Source organism: Delphinus delphis, chromosome 1 (genome assembly GCF_949987515.2).
Source record: "Delphinus delphis chromosome 1, mDelDel1.2, whole genome shotgun sequence".
NCBI classification, from domain to species: Eukaryota; Metazoa; Chordata; class Mammalia; order Artiodactyla; family Delphinidae; genus Delphinus; species Delphinus delphis.
This window is the reverse complement of record NC_082683.1, coordinates 117,547,069-117,567,037: the sequence shown is the minus strand read 5'-3', so window position 1 is coordinate 117,567,037 and position 19,969 is coordinate 117,547,069. Positions and strand designations below refer to the sequence as shown.

Here is a 19,969-nt window from a genome sequence, read left to right as displayed (position 1 = left end):
AGAGCACAGAGGTCAAGAATGTGCTCCCCGGAGGAGGATCACATCCCAGCTCTGCCACTTGGCTAGGTCTATAATCTTGAGTTACCTAATGTTCCTGGGCCTCAATTTCCCCTCAGTGAAACTGGAATAACAATACCACCTACTTCATAAGATGATTGTGAAGATTATATTTGTTGACGCCACTTAGAATGGTACCAGGAATATATTAAGTGCTCATTAAATATTAGTTGGTATTCTTCTTCAAAATTTGCATTCTCTTTTCCCCCATTTGGCACAACTAAGAGTGCTTAAGAGGCAAATGAGTTCCTGTTATCCCCAGAGAGAGATCTTTTTACTGGCAGGAAGGATACCAAAGGCCACCCTGAGGCTAGACTCGACAAACAAACATACAAGCAAGAAAGAGCCAATCTGGGCAGCAGCTAGCATTGTTCACTTAAGAGAAATTCAACCCAGGAGGTGCCTTCCCAGGGCCCTGCTCAAGCCATATGAAGTACACACGTACACATACGTACAAACACACAGCCTTAGCACCTCAGGCCTGGTTTCAGAAACCTGGAACTAGCACCACATTCTGATTAACAGTTGAGGCCCCATAAATCCTCTCAGCACATCTCTGGAGAAAATGAATAATGAGAACCCTGGGAAACAGAAATGATTTTTCAGTATGGAAATGTGTGTTGGTAATGTAGCAGGTATCAGCCTTGGTGGGAGACGAGGGAGTGGGGAGAAGGGGACAACTCTGTGCGGAAAGCACCAGAGCATCTCCAGTACTTTGGTTTCTTTGCAAGGGTGAGTTGGTCCTGAAGGGCTTCTAGCTCTAGCCTTGCTTGCTGAGTGTGCTAACAAGAGCGAGGTGCCAAGTGTGACCTCTATAGGATCCTGTTGTCTTACCTATTCCTTGGCTTCAGGCTGTCCCTCCAACCCAAATTACCTCTCACCCCCATAAATGTACATCAGAAGTCACAGAAGGGAAACCATGAGGCTGCCCAGCTATACATGATTATTAGGGAAAGATCATTTCCTCAAATGGCTCCCAGAGGAGTGGGTAGTCTGGTGGAAGAAACCCGGGGCTGGGAGACAGGAGCTGGGGGTCCCTGCTTTGCCATTAGCTATGTGTGCAGTCATGGAAAAATCATTCACCCCCTTTGACGCCCAGTTCCTTTATCTGTAAAAGGAGAAGGAAGGACTTAAATATCTCTAAGGTTCATTGCAGCATGAATAGCCTAGGATTCTAGGTCCCTAGACCCTAAGAACTCACTGCATGCAGGACTGATGCTGGAAAGAATAAAACCACAGGGATGAACTGAAAACCAATTTGGAGCCAGTAGGAGAACTCCTCTCTGAATCTCAAACCCTTAATGTCTTTGTTCCTCCTTTCAAAGTGGGAACATTCTAGATACCAAAGGAGGACTGCCCCACCTCAGAGCTCTGAACTGCTAGCAAGTTGCCTGCTTCCTATGAGGGGAAAATCCAGGATGGAAATGGGAAGTCCCAGCACTGCCCTGCCCTGGCTCTGTACCATGGATCCTAAATGCCTGGGTTGCCTGTTGGGGAGAAGAGGTGTTTCTCCCTTTTCCAACCACAAGTAGTTGTCACAAGCCAAGTCAGGATTGTAGGGACAATTGCCCCCATGCTCTTCACATACAGCAGTGATCTAGTTGGCTGAGTGAGTCCTCAGGACTTCAGGTTTTCAGGACTAGGTTTTCAGAATAACGAGGTTACTTCTATTACTTCCTCCTACCTGGAACTCCACAAGGTTATGGACCCTTAATGTCCACTGAAACACCCGTTTTATACATTCTGAAGGAGCCTGACCCTGGTGACTGATCAAACAACTTCAATAGCCAGGAGTATTCTTGTCCTTCATTGTGGAGTCTAGAGGTGTCCATTTCCCATGGAGGTAGCCTTGGCTCTCCTATTAAGTCCAGTAGCCCCAGCCCAAGTTAAGAAAGAGGGTTCTTGACCCACGGACCCTACCGGAGGATGGAAAACTGCGCTATTGGGTCCTTTGCTCATCACCCTGCATGTGTACTCTCTCTCCCTCCCAGCCATTGCTTGTGCTATTTCTTCTGTCTAAAAGGTTTCCTCTTGGACCCACCTCTAGAGAAAAAGATTCCCTAGAGAAGGTGGCTTCTAGTACTATGAAGCTCCTGCAGGCTAGGCTGGGGCGGGGTTTCTGGACTCAACCTCTCACTAGGGAGCATTTTAGGATTTAAATTGTAAAAATATTCATCAGCTATCTCCTATGTGCTTAGCCTTAAAGGCAAGATTCTTCTGAAGTTCAGACTTTAGATCCTTGAGCCTGGGAAGTGGCAGGGAGCTGGGGACAAATGGTCTTTCTTACAAAGAATAGTCATGCAAGTTCAGGGACCCTGTTTCCAAGCCCAAAGCCTAGCAATATCTTCCAATATGGGCAGTAAAGTTCCCATACCACCAAGTCATAGTAGGTTTGTGACAAAGGATCTCATATATTATCTAATCCAACTTCATTTTACTACTGGTGAAAGGATTAAGAAAGTACAAAGAAAAATATAATGACTTAGTAGTGTTATGCAACTAATTTAAGACCAAGCCAAGGGAAGCAACCTAAATGTCTTTCAACAAATGAATGGATCAAGAAGATGTGGTGTATACATACAATGGAATACTACTCAACCATAAAAAATAATGAAATTTTGCCATTTCACCAACATGAATGGAACTGGAGGGCATTATGCTAAGTGAAATAAGTCAGACAAAGATAAATACTGTGTGATATCATTTATATGTGGAATCTAAAAAATACAACAAACTAGTGAATATAACAAGAAAGAAGCAGACTCACAGATATAGAGAACAAACTAGTGGTTACCAGAGGGGAGAGAGAAGGGGAGAGGGGCAATACCAGAGGGGAGAGTAGGGGATTAAAAGGTACAAACTATTAGGTATAAAACAAGCTACAAGGATATACTGTGCAAAATGGGGAATATAGCCACTATTTTATAATAACTATAAATGGAGTATAACCTTAAAAAGTTGTGAATCACTACACTGTACACCTATAATATTGTATAGCAACTACACTTCAATTAAAAAAAAAAACAAAGCCAGGATTGTAACTAGGATTGTTCTCAAAATAATTTTCTAAGTGAGTTAAATATTATTTTCCAAATGAACTACAAATTATTCATTAGAATATTCTAATAATATCCAAATCATTTAATTATTTGTAGAAATGTTGTTCAGAAATTGTTGGTATGATTCTTTGATGCAGATGCCAATAGCTAAATGATTCTCCTGAGACAAGATGTTGACAGAGGGAACTGCCTCAAACTTTTCCAATGACTTCCTCCTTGAACTGACAGTCAGTAGGTCCCAATCCCTGATGCACTGTTGCAGCTAGAAGAGAGCTAGGCACACTTTTCACACTTCAAGACTATGTACACACACCTGTACGTCAGTATTTCCCATATGGACTTGCAAACCTTCCACAGCAGCCCGTAGTGACAATACCAATTTCAACACTGCCACTACTGGAAATGGTACTAACATCACCTGACCCACTACCTGCTTTGCTACCACTGTCAAAACTCCAGTGCTTCAGAGCAGTGAGCCACCAGCCCAACTGCCCTCATGCCTTGACCTGTATCACACTAGCACTACTCTGCAGCCTCCATGGGGGTGGCAACTGCAGGACACTTGTGATCTCAATTGTAGAGAATTTCTCTAAACAGCAACATTATTCACCCTCTGTTGGCTTCTGCTTCTTTGTCTAGATTGATATTTTTAAATATTCAATATCCTTATTATGAATAAGTCATACTAAGACAGAAGGCTCACTGACCAATGGCCATGGTGAAATCTTCAAAATGAGCTTAAATCAGTGTTTTTTTTAGACTTTATATATTAATTGAATTTAATACTTAGCTCAGTTACTATTTGCCAAACAATATTTACACTTAATAATCCATTAAAACATATTTCAATATTTAACAATAGATTGTATATAAGATTTGTTTACTACCCTATTCTCCTAACTTAACTCCAACATTTCATCTATTTATACTAAATGGCCAGCCTGTGGGGAAAATCTAACTGGCCAAGAATTTACTCTATTACTTTCAGTCCTTCGGTGACACCAATAGGGACTTCTGAAAAGTCATCCTTAAATCAACATGCATTTATTATGTACCTACTCTGAGCTCATCAGTGTGTGCGAGCCCTAAGCCTCCATGAGCCCCAAGCTTTGTGACTAGACTCACTGCTTCCCATTGCTTGTCTCCAGCTTAACCTGGTAAAATACAAGAAATGGTAGAGGGAAGTATTATCCCCTCAGCATACCTCAAATATTCCATGTTCCTATAAAGTTCTTTGCAAGTCAAGACCTTTATTTCTTTTTCCTTGGCAGAGAGAGCCAGCAGGAATAGCTGATGCCAGGAATGGGGGAAAACGTTTTAAAGATAACTGCTTGCTGTCTTCAAACAGCCTGTTTTCTGTTCCAGGGCTACAGCGATGCTGTCAAACACAGATGGCTAGCTCTTTCGGTTTAGTCATGTAAATAGCCTCATGTCACACCAGTCTCTGTGAGTGTGCCAAGCACCAAAACATCCTACCATTCTGTGCATTCACAGCAACTCTTCCTTGGAGACCAAAGCAGGGAGAATGACACTGGGCTTGGTAAATGTAGTAGGAGGCAACCAGACTTCAACTAGGTGAGGGCAATACAAAGCAGAAAAATGAAAGAATGGTGTCAAAGTTCAGATCTGGGATACACCAACTAAGCTTATTATAAGAAAGCAATAAGGTGAGCATTTCACAAATGTACACTCATGCTATGTGAAGAAGAGGAAATGAAAATGCCCTCAGGAATCCAAATACAGAATGAAGCCACTGGAACGCTCATACACTGCCATGGGGTGGTATGTTGGTAAAATCACTTTGGAAAACTCTTTGGCCACACGTAGAAAAACAGATTATATGAAACTATAAGCCACTTCTAGGTATATACTCTAGGTATATACTCAAGTCAAGTCTTTTGACTTGAGTATATACCTCTATCAAAAGACCTTTACAAGAAGGGTTATAGGAGCTTTATTCATAATGAGCTCAAACTGGAAATGATCCAAATTCCCATCCACCGTAGACTGAATAAATAAAATATTCAAATAAAATAATAATATACAACAATGGAGACAGTCACCAACTGCATGCAATGATATGGATGAAGGTCATGAACAAAATATTGAATGAAAGAAGCCAGACACAAAAGATGACTCCACTTAAACAAAGTACAAAACCAGGAAGAATGAATTTATGTTGTTAGAAAACAAAATAATGACTACCCTTTGGGGGAGGGTGGGGAAAAGTGACTGAAAGAGAGTGTGAGGAGAGCTTCTGAAGTGCTGGTACAGTTCTGTTTCTTAATCTGGATGCTGCTTAGATCGATGTGCTCAGTTTGTAAAATTCATCAAATTGAGCACTTATGCTATATCTACTTTCCTATATTTATATTTGTGGCAAGATGAAAAAAATGACTTCAACCCTTCACCCTTCCCTTCCCTGAAGGTATTCAGACCTTCCCTGTGTAATTTTTTTGTGCTCTCCCACTCTGACTCTGGGCTTGGCCATGTGACTTGCTTTGGACAATGATATCTCAGAGAACATGACTCAAGCACTGGCTTGAAACATGTTGCATGTTTCCCTTTCTGCTCTCACTGCTGTGCAATTTCCATTAAAACATATCTATACTAATCTGCTGGAAGAGAGCACAGCAAAGTTGCCCCAGTTGTCAGAGCCAAGGCCATCCTCAATGAGCCAATAACCAGCTTACTCCGAGATATGTGCATGAATCCAAAAGAGACAAGAAGAATAGTCCAACAAAGACCAGACTAAATCACCAGTTTTGCATAAGTTGTTAAGCGGCATTACTATGGTAATAGACAAGTGATACAACTGTATACTTCAATTTAAAGTTAAAATACACATGTAATTTAAAAAATTGGGGGAAGGGGACTAACATACCTATTTTTGAGCATGGCCACACCCTGTAGGAAAGAGAAACTGCCTGAGATCCTACAAGACCAGGGTCCCCAAAACATAACATGACATCCAAGTAAAATACAGGCCTCGGACAGCCAAACATAACTAGAAAACCAACCTGCAGAATTTCTCCAAGGCATCTAAAAATTCTCTCCTTCGGTGTCCCAGAAAATGCAGAAGCAAATGTTTGTTTCTTCCACCTCCCATTTTTAAACATTTTCCTTTTATTCTACCCTACTCCATATAAGAAGCCCTTTCACAATATGTCATAGAGAGAGTATAGTAATTTCTGTTCCTGCTATGGCCAGGTTTCACCATGGAGGGAAAAAAAGGGAGGGAGGAATGACCTTTTGGGCCCCTTAGCAGTGCCTTTCCCAAGATGAACCTTGATGGGCTTGAGTGTTCAGCTGTCTTCCAGCGTGGGGCTGAGCAATGGCTGTGTTACCTGGGTTAACCTGAGCTTTTGCAGAACTCAAGATAGGCAGCAGCAGGAGCAGCACCAAGGGCATTCTGGGAATCAGGATCATCTCAGAAGATGGTGTTGGAACTGGAGCCTGCAGCCCACCAAAAATGCAAGAAAACAAGAAAGAGAAGAAGAGGAAATGAGTGAGGCAGATACTTTCAACATGAATGAACACAACTTGCATCTTTGTGTTCTTACAGTGTTTATTTCTATATTCAGAACTTTAAATCATGGAGTTTAATACTTGAATGGGACATTCAATAGTCACATACTATAAGAATTTTCAAACTCTGGGACATTCAATAGTTATGTAATATAAGAATTTTCAAACTCTATTAGATCATATACTCATGGAATTAAAATTAGCCAAACTATAGGTGGGTAACAACGTTTTAGTAAGATAAATACTTACCCAAATTGTGAATGGTGATAAAGTAAAACTTACATTTACAATGTTTTTTCATAATTTTAATATTGATTCCAGTATTAAATCAAGAAAAACATTCAATGACGTTAATGTGTTTGCCTTTCAAAAGATGTAAGGTCAATATTTATCCTTTTTAGCTCTAGAATTATTAGCTCTAGAATGGTACCTGAAATTCTGTATTTTTAAGCTCCCCCAGAATAATCCATGTTATTAGTGCATTAAAGTTGAGACATCAGCATGAACTCACGTTTAGCTTAATAGAGATATAGATGGTCACATATGGAAATATTTATAGATACGTGTACACATAGGTTAGCACACACACACATATATCTATCTCCTTGCTATATAAGCTAAGAGGGCCTAGAAACAATGATACCCCAATAGCAACGAGCAAACCTAGTACCCAGATCTTGATTTCTAATACCATTCTCCAATAAAAGGAACCAGGGTTCCCTTGGAGAAACTGCTAATTCCAGGACTGGGGCAGGAAATATGATGATCTTGGAGAATATTTTAGTGCCAGATGAGCCTGCAGAATCTTTTAGTGCCCCAAGTTGAGAAAGCATACACAAAAATGATGGGGAAGGCTTCCCTGGTGGCGCAGTGGTTGAGAGTCCGCCTGCCGATGCAGGGGACACGGGTTCGTGCCCCGGTCCGGGAAGATCCCATGCCATGGAGCGGCTGGGCCCGTGAGCCATGGCTGCTGAGCCTGCGCGTCCGGAGCCTGTGCTCCGCAACGGGAGAGGCCACAACAGTGAGAGGCCCGCGTACCGCAAAAAAAAAAAAAAAAAATGATGGGTTTATGGCAAAGGAACATGGAGCCAACAGAAAGAGTTCCCAGTGGCCAAAGCTGGAACAACTTAAGCAACAAAATGAGTCAAGTAGTATTGGATTATAACTCAAGATATAAAATAAATATTTACAAGTCCATGTTGATATAAATAAATGATTGAATAAACAAATGGAGGAGAATAGACAAATTTCTCATGCAAAAGAATTCTAAATAATTATGTAGATACTCTCTACTCTTAAAGAGGTGGTGCATAACCACCCCTCTCACTTCCCCACCCCCGACTCCTTAAGTGTGGGCTGCACACAGTGACTTTCTTCAGAGTACAGTATGGAAATGGAGAAGGTAATTTTTCAGTAGAGAAACATGACAAACACTACCTCAAGCCAGGTGATCAAGGTTAGCATCAACTTTGTTAAGTCACACTGATAGTATGTATCCTTGATACGATGTGATGTGAATGGCACTTAGCCTCTGTGGTCTTTTTCCCAAAACCCCATTACTCCAGCCTAATCATGAGAAACACATCAGACAAATCCCAATTAGGGAAATTCTACAAAATTCCTGATACATAATCCTCAAAACTGTCATGGTCACCCAAGACTAGAAAGTCTGGGAAACCGACACAGCTAAGGGAGCCAAAGAAGACAGGACGACTAAAGGTAATGTGACATCCTGGATGGGATCCTGGAACAGAAAAAGGACATTTGGGGAAAACTGAGGAAATCTGAATAAAGTAGAGACTTTAGTTAATAATGATGTGTCAATATTGGTTCACTAACTATGACATATGTACTACACTAATGTAAGATGTTAATAATAGGGGAACTTAGGTAGTGGGTAAATAGGAAATCTAGGTACCATCTTTGCAATGATTCTGTAAATATAAAACTGTTCAAGAATAAAGTTTATTTAAAAAAGAAACTCTCTTCCAGGTAACACTAATAGTCAACAAACACTGGATCCACTGTTAGGAAAAATATGTAAAACAAAATTATAAAGGGAGACAAAATCCCTTTAAGCTTGAGTGATCAGAGAAGGTTTCATGATGAAATCAGCATCTGATCAGATTCTTGAAGGATGAATAAGATTTTAATGGGCAATAATGGGAATAGAGTAAATAATAGGATGACATAGCTAAGACACTTTTTTGAGGAAACAGGAGCTTTCTATGATGTTTTCTAGGTAGTAGAACTCTGACCCACCCAAAATGGTAAGAAAAAAAAATAGGTATTCAGATAGTTCTGCCTGAAGAGGATAGAGCCAGAAACTAATCAAATACAAAAGACTAAAGTGGCATCACGGTAGGGGGCAGGGGCAAGTGACCCACAGACCACAAAAGGGTGATGACCATAGTTTCATGGCATTGATTTGGAGAGATAAAATATGTCTCAGTGCCTACACACTGCCAGCAGCAGGAACACTGCGTTTCTATAAATGAGTCCACAAACAAACATGCCCAGAAAAGAAACACACAGGCAGACCTTGGAGACATTGATCTTGGCTGTAGTCTAGCACTAACCCATGACCATGATCCAGGATGTCCTTCTACAAAGATCTGAGCTCCTTGTGAGCAGCCATCCAGCCTTGCGAGCACTGCCTTGGGTAACCACCCACTCTTAGCAGCCTTTTGAAGAAGAGTGCTACAATTCTCTTTCATGACACCTTCTTTGTGGGTTCTTGGCCATTACTTTCTCCCCTCCATGACCTTCCCCAGTGGTTCCTTCTTTAAGGACTGTCTCCTACACCTCATTCCCTTCACACACTGAATTTGCTTCTATTAGATCCTCCATAACATGGTTATAAAATTACCCATTTAATCATTAGCTTCAAAATGACTCATTCTTGTATCTCCAAAAGAATACATTATATCTCGTACAAAGGAGGTGCTCAAAGACAGTTTTTAACTGAACTAAGGATTCACAAGTTGCTCAAAAAGTGTTGACTGAATTTCCTTTTGGAAACTCTTACTTGGTTGCAGGCTGTGAATCTCCAATACCAGTGATTATTTCTGTTTGTTTGCTTAAAATTAGGGTGTCCAGCAGCTAACAAACACAAAAGAACCATTAACAAACCTAGGAGTACTATAACTATACCATGGATATCTAACACGTGCCAAGGGCTATCTCATGTAATATTCACAGTAACCCAATGAGGTTTGTTTTCATCAGTAAGGTAATTGAGGAGGAAGAGGTTAAAACTGATCTGGTTACACAGCTGATAGGCACCAAAACTCATACATGAACCCAGGGTTTGTATTACTCTAAAATCCACTTAGGTCCTTTTGTTGTTGTTTATTTTGTTTCTGTCTTTGTTTGTCATTATACTACACTCTCCTTTTATTTTTTTAACATCTTTATTGGAGTATAATTGCTTTACAATGGTGTGTTAGTTTCTGCTTTATAACAAAGTGAATCAGCTATACATATACGTATATCCCCATATCTCTTCCCTCTTGCGTCTCCCTCCCACCCTCCTTATCCCACCCCTCCAGGCGGTCACAAAGCACCGAGGTGATCTCCCTGTACTATGCGGCTGCTTCCCACTAGCTATCTATTTTACGTTTGGTAGTGTATATATGTCCATGCCTCTCTCTCGCTTTGTCCCAGTTTACCCTTCCCCCTCCCCATATCCTCAAGACCATTCTCTAGTAGGTCTGTGTCTTTATTCCCGTCCTGCCCCTAGGTTCATCAGAACCTTTTTCTTTTTCTTAGATTCCATATATATATGTTAGCATACGGTATTTGTTTTTCTCTTTCTGACTTACTTCACTCTGTATGACAGACTTTAGGTCCATCCACCTCACTACAAATAACTCAATTTCGTTTCTTTTTATGGCTGGGTAATATTCCATTGTGTATATGTGCCACATCTTCTTTATCCATTCATCTGTTGATGGGCATTTAGGATGCTTCCATGACCTGGCTATTGTAAATAGCGTTGCAATGAATATTGGGGTGCATGTGTCTTTTTGAATTAGGTTTTCTCTGGGTATATGCCCAGTAGTGGGATTGCTGGGTCATATGGTAATTCTATTTTTAGTTTTTTAAGGAACCTCCATACTGTTCTCCATAGTGTCTGTATCAATTTACATTCCCACCAACAGTGCAAGAGGGTTCCCTTTTCTCCACACCCTCTCCAGCATTTGTTGTTTGTAGGTTTTCTGATGATGCCCATTCTGACTGGTATGAGGTGATACCTAATTTTAGTATTGATTTGCATTTCTCTAATAATTAGTGACATTGAGCAGCTTTTCATGTGCTTCTTAGCTATCTGTAGAGAAAAGTTTATTTAGGTCTTCTGCCCATTTTTGGATTGGGTTGTTTGTTTTTTTAATATTAAGCTGCATGAGCTGTGTATCTATTTTGGAGATTAATCCTTTGTCCTTTGATTCATTTGCAAATATTTTCTCCCATTCTGAGGGTTGTCTTTTCATCTTGTTTATGGTTGCCTTTGCTGTGCAAAAGCTTTTAAGTTTCATTAGGTCCCATTTGTTTATTTATGTTTTTATTTCCATTACTCTAGGAGGTGGATCAAAAAAAGATCTTGCTGTGATTTATGTCAAAGAGTGTTCTTCCTATGTTTCCTCTAAGAGTTTTATAGTGTCCAGTCTTACATTTAGGTCTCTAATCCATTTTGAGTTTATTTTTGTGTATGGTGTTACAGAGTGTTCTAATTTCATTCCTTTACATGTAGCTGTCCAGTTTTCCCAGCACCACTTATTGAAGAGACTGTCTTTTCTCCATTGTATATCCTTGCCTCCTTTGTCATCGATTAGTTGACCATAGGTGTGTGGGTTTACCTCTGGGCTTTCTATCCTGTTCCATTGATCTATGTTTCTGTTTTTATTCCAGTACCATATTGTCTTCATTACTGTAGCTTTGTAGTACAGTCTGAAGTCAGGGAGTCTGATTCCTCCAGCTCCGTTTTATTCCCTCAAGACTGCTTTGGCTATTTGGGGTCTTTTGTGTCTCCATACAAATTTTAAGATTTTTGTTCTAGTTCTGTAAAAAATGCCATTGGTAATTTGATAGGGAATGCATTGGATCTGTAGATTGCATTGGGTAGTATAGTCATTTTCAAAATGTTGACTCTTCCAATCCAAGAACATGGTATATCTCTCCATCTATTTGTATCATCTTTAATTTCTTTCATCAGTGTCTTATAGTTTTCTGCATACAGGTCTTTTGTTTCCATAGGTAGGTTTATTCCTAGGTATTTTATTCTTTTTGTTGCATTGGTGAATGGGAATGTTTCCTTGATTTCTCTTTCAGATTTTTCATCATTAGTATATAGGAATGCAAGAGATTTCTGTGCATTAATTTTCTATCCTGCAACTTTACCAAATTCATTGATTACCTCTAGTAGTTTTCTGGTGGCATCTTTAGGATTCCCTTTATATAGTATCATGTCATCTGCAAACAGTGACAGTTTTACTTCTTCTTTTCCAATTTGTATTCCTTTTATTTCTTTTTCTTCTCTGATTTCCATGGCTAGGACTTCCAAAACTATGTGGAATAATAGTGGTGAGAGTGGACCTCCTTGTCTTGTTCCTGATCTTAGAGGAAATGCTTTCAGTTTTTTAGCATTGAGAATGATGTTTGCTGTGGGTTTATCGTATATGGCCTTTATTATGTTGAGGGAGGTTCCCTCTATGCCCACTTTCTGCAGAGTTTTTATCATAAATTGGTGTCGAATTTTGTCAAAAGCCTTTTCTGCATCTATTGAGATGATCATATGGTTTTATTCTTCAATTTGTTAATATAGTGTATCACATTGATTGATTTGCGTATATTGAAGAATCCTTGCATCCCTGGGATAAATCCTACTTGATCATGGTGTATGATCCTTTTAATGTGTTGTTGGACTCTGTTTGCTGGTATTTTGTTGAGGATTTTTGCATCTATATTTATCAGTGATATTGGTCTGTAGTTTTCATTTTTGGTAGTATCTTTGTCTGGTTTTCGTATCAGGGTGATGGTGGCCTCACAGAATGAGTTTAGGAGTGTTCCTTCCTCTGCAATTTTTTGGAAGAGTTTGAGAAGGATGGGTGTTAGCTCTTCTCTAAATGTTTGATAGAGTTCACCTGTGAAGCCATCTGGTCCTGGACTTTTGTTTGTTGGAAGATTTTTTTTTTTTTAACATCTTTATTGGGGTATAATTGCTTTACAATGGTGTGTTAGTTTCTGCTTTATAACAAAGTGAATCAGTCATACATAAACATATGTTCCCATATGTCTTCCCTGTTGCGTCTCCCTCCCTCCCACCCTCCCTATCCCACCCCTCCAGGCTGTCACAAAGCACCGAGCCAATATCCCTGTGCCATGCGGCTGCTTCCCACTAGCTATCTACCTTACTACGTTTGTTAGTGTGTATATGCCCATGACTCTCTCTCGCCCTGTCACAGCTCACCCTTCCCCCTCCCCATAACCTCATGTCCGTTCTCTAGGAGGTCTGCGTCTTTATTCCTGCTTTACCCCTAGGTTCTTCATGACATTTTTTTCCTTAAATTCCATATATATGTGTTAGCATACGGTATTTGTCTTTTTCTTTCTGACTTACTTCACTCTGTATGACAGACTCTAGGTCTATCCACTTCATTACAAATAGCTCAATTTCGTTTCTTTTTATGGCTGAGTAATATTCCATTGTACATATGTGCCACATCTTCTTTATCCATTCATCCGATGACGGGCACTTAGGTTGTTTCCATCTCCGGGCTATTGTAAATAGAGCTGCAATGAACATTTTGGTACATGACTCTTTTTGAATTTTGGTTTTCTCAGGGTATATGCCCAGTAGTGGGATTGCTGGGTCATATGGTAGTTCTATTTGTAGTTTTTTAAGGAACCTCCATACTGTTCTCCATAGTGGCTGAACCAATTCACATTCCCACCAGCAGTGCAAGAGGGTTCCCTTTTCTCCACACCCTCTCCAGCATTTATTGTTTCTAGATTTTTTGATGATGGCCATTCTGACTGGTGTGAGATGATATCTCATTGTAGTTTTGATTTGCATTTCTCTAATGATTAATGATGTTGAGCATTCTTTCATGTGTTTGTTGGCAGTCTGTATATCTTCTTTGGAGAAATGTCTATTTAGGTCTTCTGCCCATTTTTGGATTGGGTTGTTTGTTTTCTTGTTATTGAGCTGCATGAGCTGCTTGTAAATTTTGGAGATTAATCCTTTTTTGGTTGCTTCATTTGCAAATATTTTCTCCCATTCTGAGGGTTGTCTTAATCACAGTTTCAATTTCATTACTTGTTATTGGTCTGTTCATGTTTTCTATTTCTTCCTGGTTCAGTCTTGGAAGGTTATACCTTTCTAAGAATTTGTCCATTTCTTCCAGGTTGCCCATTTCATTGGCATAGGGTTGCTTGTAGTAGTCTCTTAGGATGTTTTGTATTTCTGCGGTGTCTGTTGTAACTTCTCCTTTTTCATTTCTAATTTTATTGATTTGAGTCCTCTCCCTCTTTTTCATGATGAGTCTGGCTAATGGCTTACCCATTTTGTTTATCTTTTCAAAGAACCAGCTTTTAGTTGTATTGATCTTTGCTATTGTTTTCTTTGTTTCTATTTCATTTATTTCTGCTCTGACCTTTATGATTTCTTTTCTTCTGCTAACTTTGGGTTTCGTTTGTTCTTCTTTCTCTAGTTCCTTTAAGTGTAAGTTTAGATTGTTTATTTGAGATTTTTCTTGTTTCTTGAGGTAGGCTTGTATAGCTATAAACTTCCCTCTTAGAACTGCTTTTGCTGCATCCCATAGGTTTTGGATCGTCGTGTTTTCATTGTCATTTGTCTGTAGGTATTTTTTGATTTCCTCTTTGATTTCTTCAGTGATCTCTTGGTTATTTAGTAACGTATTGTTTAGCCTCCATGTGTTTGTGTTTTTTACGTTTTTTTCCCTGTAATTCATTTCTAATCTCACAGCGCTGTGGTCAGAAAAAATGCTTGATATGATTTCAATTTTCTTAAATTTACTGAGGCTTGATTTGTGACCCAAGATGTGATCTATCCTGGAGAATGTTCCATGTGCACTTGAGAAGCAAGTGTATTCTGCCACTTTTGGGTGGAATGTCCCATAAATATCAATTAAATCTGTCTGCTCTATTGTGTCATTTAAAGCTTGTGTATCTGTTTTAATTTTCTGTCTGGATGATCTGTCCATTGGTGGAAGTGAGGTGTTAAAGTCCCCCACTATTATTGTGTTACTGTCAATTTCCTCTTTTAAAGCTGTTAGCAGTTGCCTTATGTATTGAGGTGCTCCTATGTTGGGTGCATATATATTTATAATTGTTATATCTTCTTCTTGGATTGATCCCTTGATCATTATGTAGTGTCCTTCCTTGTCTCTTGTAACATTCTTTATTTTAAAGTCTATTTTATCTGATATGAGTATCGCTACTCCAGCTTTTTTTGATTTCCATTTGCATGGAATATCTTTTTCCATCCCCTCACTTTCAGTCTGTATGTGTCCCTAGGTCTGAAGTGGGTCTCTTGTAGACAGCATATATATGGGTCCTGTTTTTGTATCCATTCAGCAAGCCTGTGTCTTTTGGTTGGAGCATTTAATCCATTCATGCCTCAACAAATTTTTAAGTGTGCAACACATTATTGTTGAATATCGGTATAATGTTGTACGTCAGATCTCCGGAACCTACTCAACTTGCTTAACTGAAACTTTCTGCCTGTTGATTAACTCTCCATTTCCTCCTCCCCTTAGCCCCTGGCAACCACTGTTCCCCTCATTAATTCTATGAATTTGACATAATTGGTATCATGTACTATTTGTCTTTCTGTGACTGACTTATTTCCCTTAACATAATGTCCTCAAGTTTCATCCATGTTGTTGCATATTGCAAAGTATGCTTTTTTAAGGCTAAATAATATTCCATTGTATGTAGAAGCCACATTTTCTTTATCCATTCATTTGTCAACATTTAGTTTATTTCCACATATTGACTATTGTGAATAATGCTACAATGAACATGGGAGTGCTAATATTTCTTCAAGATCCTGATTATAACTATCTTGGATAAATACCCAGAAGTGGGATTGCTGGGTCATGTGGTAGTTCTATATTAAATTTTTGAGGACTCTCCATACTGTTTTCCATAGAGGTTGTGGCCAACTCATCTTCAAGAAGGATGCCAAAAATATATAATGGGGAAAAATGAGACTCTTAAATAAATTGTATTAAGAAAACTAGGTACCCACATGCAAAAGAATGAAATTGAACCCTTATCTTACACCATACACAAAAATCAACTCAAAGTGGATTAAAGACTTAAATGTAAGACCTGAAACGTTAAACTTCTAGAAGAAAACACAGAGGAAAAGCTTCACAATGGTGGCCTTGGAAATGACTACATTGATATGACTCCAAAAGTTCTGGCAGCACAAACAAAAATAAACAAGTGAAACTACCTCAAACCAAAAAGCTTTTGCAGAGCAAACAATCAACAGCATGAAAAGGCAACATACAGAAAAGGAGAAAATGTTTGCAAACAATATAATAAGTGATTAATATCCAAAATATACAAGGAACCATATAACTCAATAGCAAAAAAGAAAAAAAGGAAACACCCACACAAACAAAAAAACAAAAACAAAAAACCTAATAAAATTCCTTAAAATGGGCTAAGGACTTGAATGGACATTTCTCCAAAGAAGACATACAAATGGCCAACAGATATATGAAAAAATGCTCAACACTGCTAATCATCAGGAGATACAAATCAAAACCACAATGAGATATCACCTCACATCTGTCATGATGGCTATTATCAAAAAAGAAAAAAAAAATGAAGGACAATAAGTGTAGACAAGAGTGTGGAGAAATTGGAACCGTTGAACCCTGTGGGTACAATATTTTTTTAAATAACAAAACTTGGAAAAATTTCTATCAATAAGGGAGTACTATAAACTGTGGCATATTCCTGCTATGAAATACTATGCAATAGCTTAAAAGTATGAGTTAGAGCCACATGTAATTGCATGGTTAGGTGCCCATGACATGGTTTTTAGGTGAACAAGCAGGTTTCAAGATTTATATGAAGCACACTATATACTTTTATGGATATATACACACATTCACATACATTTATATGTACATAAAAGATCTAGAAAGTTAAACACCATGCTGATAACAAACTTTAATCTAGTGCACACTGTAGTGCTCGGATAGGGTGGTATGTGAGGATAGAGCAAGGAACCCTAGAAGGCAAATGCTGATAATAGTAGTTCCCTCAGAGATCATAGTGTTTGGCAGGGGAGATTGGAAATGGTGATCAAAGGGAAACTCTAGCCTTATTTGCGATGTTTTGATTTTAACAAAGAAAATATGTTCCCTGTTAATGTCATTCACATTGGTTTCTCTGACAAAAAAAAAATTCCTGGGGGCAGTCTATCAGAATCTCGAGGGTGCTTTCCAAGCAACCATGCATATCCCACAGGTTCAAGGTATTGGGTGAACCTGTCTTATATTTTGAGAATCACTTGCAGTATTGAGAGATATTATCGATTAGTATATCTTGCAGATAAATAGAGAAGCAAAAGAAAAAAAGTTTGAGAGTTGCTACTTATACCTTTCATTTGTTAGAACACCTGCCCCTTAGTACATACCTACAAATGCATACTCATCAAGCCTTACAATAAGCCTGAAAGGAGAGATTACCACCTGCCTTTACAAAGCAGGAAAGTGAGTCCCTAAGTCACTTCACCCACAACCTAGGCAGACTTACCTGGTCTGGCTGCTGGTTCCCACTCATCACGCTGAATTACAGTTCTGTCTGTCTTTCAAGCCAGACTGTGAGTCATTTAAGATTAGGGGTCTTGCTTCTGTCTACATCAAAATCAGATTAATTCTAACTTGCCTGGGTCACAAAACTAGAGACAGAGTTAAAACCCTTCCAGTTCTTCTGACTCCACGGCCAGTGTTACTTCACCCACAGCCCAATAGTTTCCAAGGAATGTCAATGACTGTGTAGCTCAGAGAGTATATGTCCTGTGTAATGAAAACCCCACTTCCGCTTCACAGTCAAAATCTCCTGCCCTAGCCAAGCTGGATGAACACTCCACACTGACTCCAAAGGAGCCACGACTCAGGACCTCCCAGATCCGACGGGAGATGGTTGACTCTCCATCTCAGGACTGCCCACACCAGGATCTAGACAGGCTATGGGTCAAAGCCATCGGAAAAACCAGGAAGTAAATGGAAGGTTAGGCAGATGGGAGTGTGACAGCCACAGCCAGGAATTATCGGGAATTTTTTTAAAAGAACCTAGAATCAAATTTCTTACAAGTTATTTCTGTACTTGGGTGAGCTTCAAAGGCCTCTTTCTGAAACACAGTCAGGGCCACATCACGGTTTAAGAGCAAGTCATCAGCACATCCTGCCTGATACCATCCCATTCTGTGGAGAGTTCACACAGATAGGGCTCGCTCCTGGTCAGTCCTGTGTCTCCTGCAGCTCCAGGTTACACACAGCTGAGGCAGTAACAAACTCCTCTTTTCCAACTGCCTTAAAAAGTCAGACCGTTTCCTACTTTATGCTATCACTTATATGTGGAATCTAAAAAAGCCCAACTCAGAGAATCAGAAAGTAGAGTGGTGGTTGCCAGGGGCTGGGTGTGGGGTGGAATGGAGAGGTATTGATCAAAGGGTACAAACTTCCAGTTATAAGATGAATAAGTTCTGGGGATCTGATGCACAGCATAGTGATTATAGCTAATGATACTATATTTTGTACCAAAGCGTAGATCTTAAATGTTCTTACTACAGAGAGGAAATGGTAATCATGGGACAGGATGAAAGTGTTACTTAATGCTATGGTGATCATCATTTTGCAATATATAAGTGTATCAAATCAACATGCTGTACACCTTAAACTTACACAACGTTATACGTCAATTATATCTCAATAAAGCTGGGGGGGGGGGGAGTCAGACCACATCCCTAGTAATAAGCTCTACTCTAGTGCCCGAATAGGAGAGTGAGTGAGGATAGAGCTGCGAACCCTGGGAGATGAGTGCTGAAATGACTTTTGAACTGCTGAGTGAGAAAGGGTGAGCAGGAAGCTAAGGTCTCTCACCTAACTCAGACACCCAGACATCTCAGGGTATGAGGCTCTCTGTACTAGTGGAGAAACAGCTTTCTGTGCTCCAAAGCACACGCCCTACTACAGTGTCTGTTTTTTACTATAGGACTGATAGATGGTAGAGAGAGAGAGAGAGAGAGAGAGGTAATAGACACATGATAGATAGAGAGGTAGACAGATGATATAGACTTAAATATAAAAAGAAACACTTTTATAAGTGTTGCTATAATAGTTAACTGCATTTATTTGGAAAAACAGCCCCATCATTCCCCCTCAGTGATAAGGAAAGTAAGCAAAGCAGGCAACCCTTTGGATTTCTTGCCTTAACAAAACGGAAAGTTTCAGTTCTTTGTTTCTCCCAAGCCCCTTTGAAGTGACTGTAACTTACAGATAGTAGAGCTCTCATTTTTCCCCCAGGTCTGATTATTAGTAAAAACCACCTCTTTCTCTGAAGCAGCGCTAGAGGTATATCCCACTTTAAGAAATGTCTGAACTTGCCAAGCTCATAAATCATGAAATGTTTATCCACATTACAGAATTCTTTGAACAAGCCTTCAGTGCTGGGTACCTTTGAATAACAAGTTTCCACACAATACATTTAAAATAACATCCGGTATAATGTTCCATCTACTCACCAAACTCATAAATCACTGAGGGAGTCTCCACGTTACAAAATAATTCTTCACTTCACAAAGGGATCCACGACTGGGTTCCTCTGACAGCAAATCCTTCCAGCAATTCAGAATATGATTCAGTATACCTAAATCCGGTTTGTACTCAACTTTTCAGGAGTACAGTTTCTATACAAAGCAGGGCACATCTGACTGGGCAGACGGTCCTTTTCCCCAGACAATCCATCCTTCCAGGTCCGAAAGCTAGAGACAATCTGAGGTGCCCACCCCTTGGTCGAAGAATAAAAAGTCTCCGATCTTCCTGAGGGATCTTCACGCTGAGCCCGTGAAAGGGGCCAAATAGGAAGCGTCTGCCCTTCTGGAAAATCAGCCGTGGGCTGCAGCCAGGCTGCCTCCACCTAAACTCGGACAGATCTTCCTACAGGAAGGGGTAGGGCCCTGGAAAGGCTGGAGTGGGAAGGGAAATGAGATAAAGGGACTTGGGTTGGACTGGAGCCGATCCGAGATGCGGTGTGTGCACAACTGTGTGTGGTACTTG

General features: G+C 39.8%; 1 protein-coding gene across 1 annotated transcript in view; it reads right to left on the bottom strand.

The window, feature by feature from the left end:
- Positions 1-19,705, bottom strand: part of DDR2 (discoidin domain receptor tyrosine kinase 2) — a 69,703-nt gene extending 49,998 nt beyond the window's left edge. Inside the window, exons 1-2 of the mRNA XM_060033334.1 lie at positions 19,435-19,705; positions 6,464-6,572 (exon numbers count right to left, since the gene is read on the bottom strand). Of these exons, the coding sequence (XP_059889317.1) occupies positions 6,464-6,572; positions 19,435-19,443 (118 nt within the window). The 5' untranslated portion in view covers positions 19,444-19,705. The remainder of the gene's footprint in view (positions 1-6,463; positions 6,573-19,434) is intronic.
- Positions 19,706-19,969: the final 264 nt, after the last annotated feature.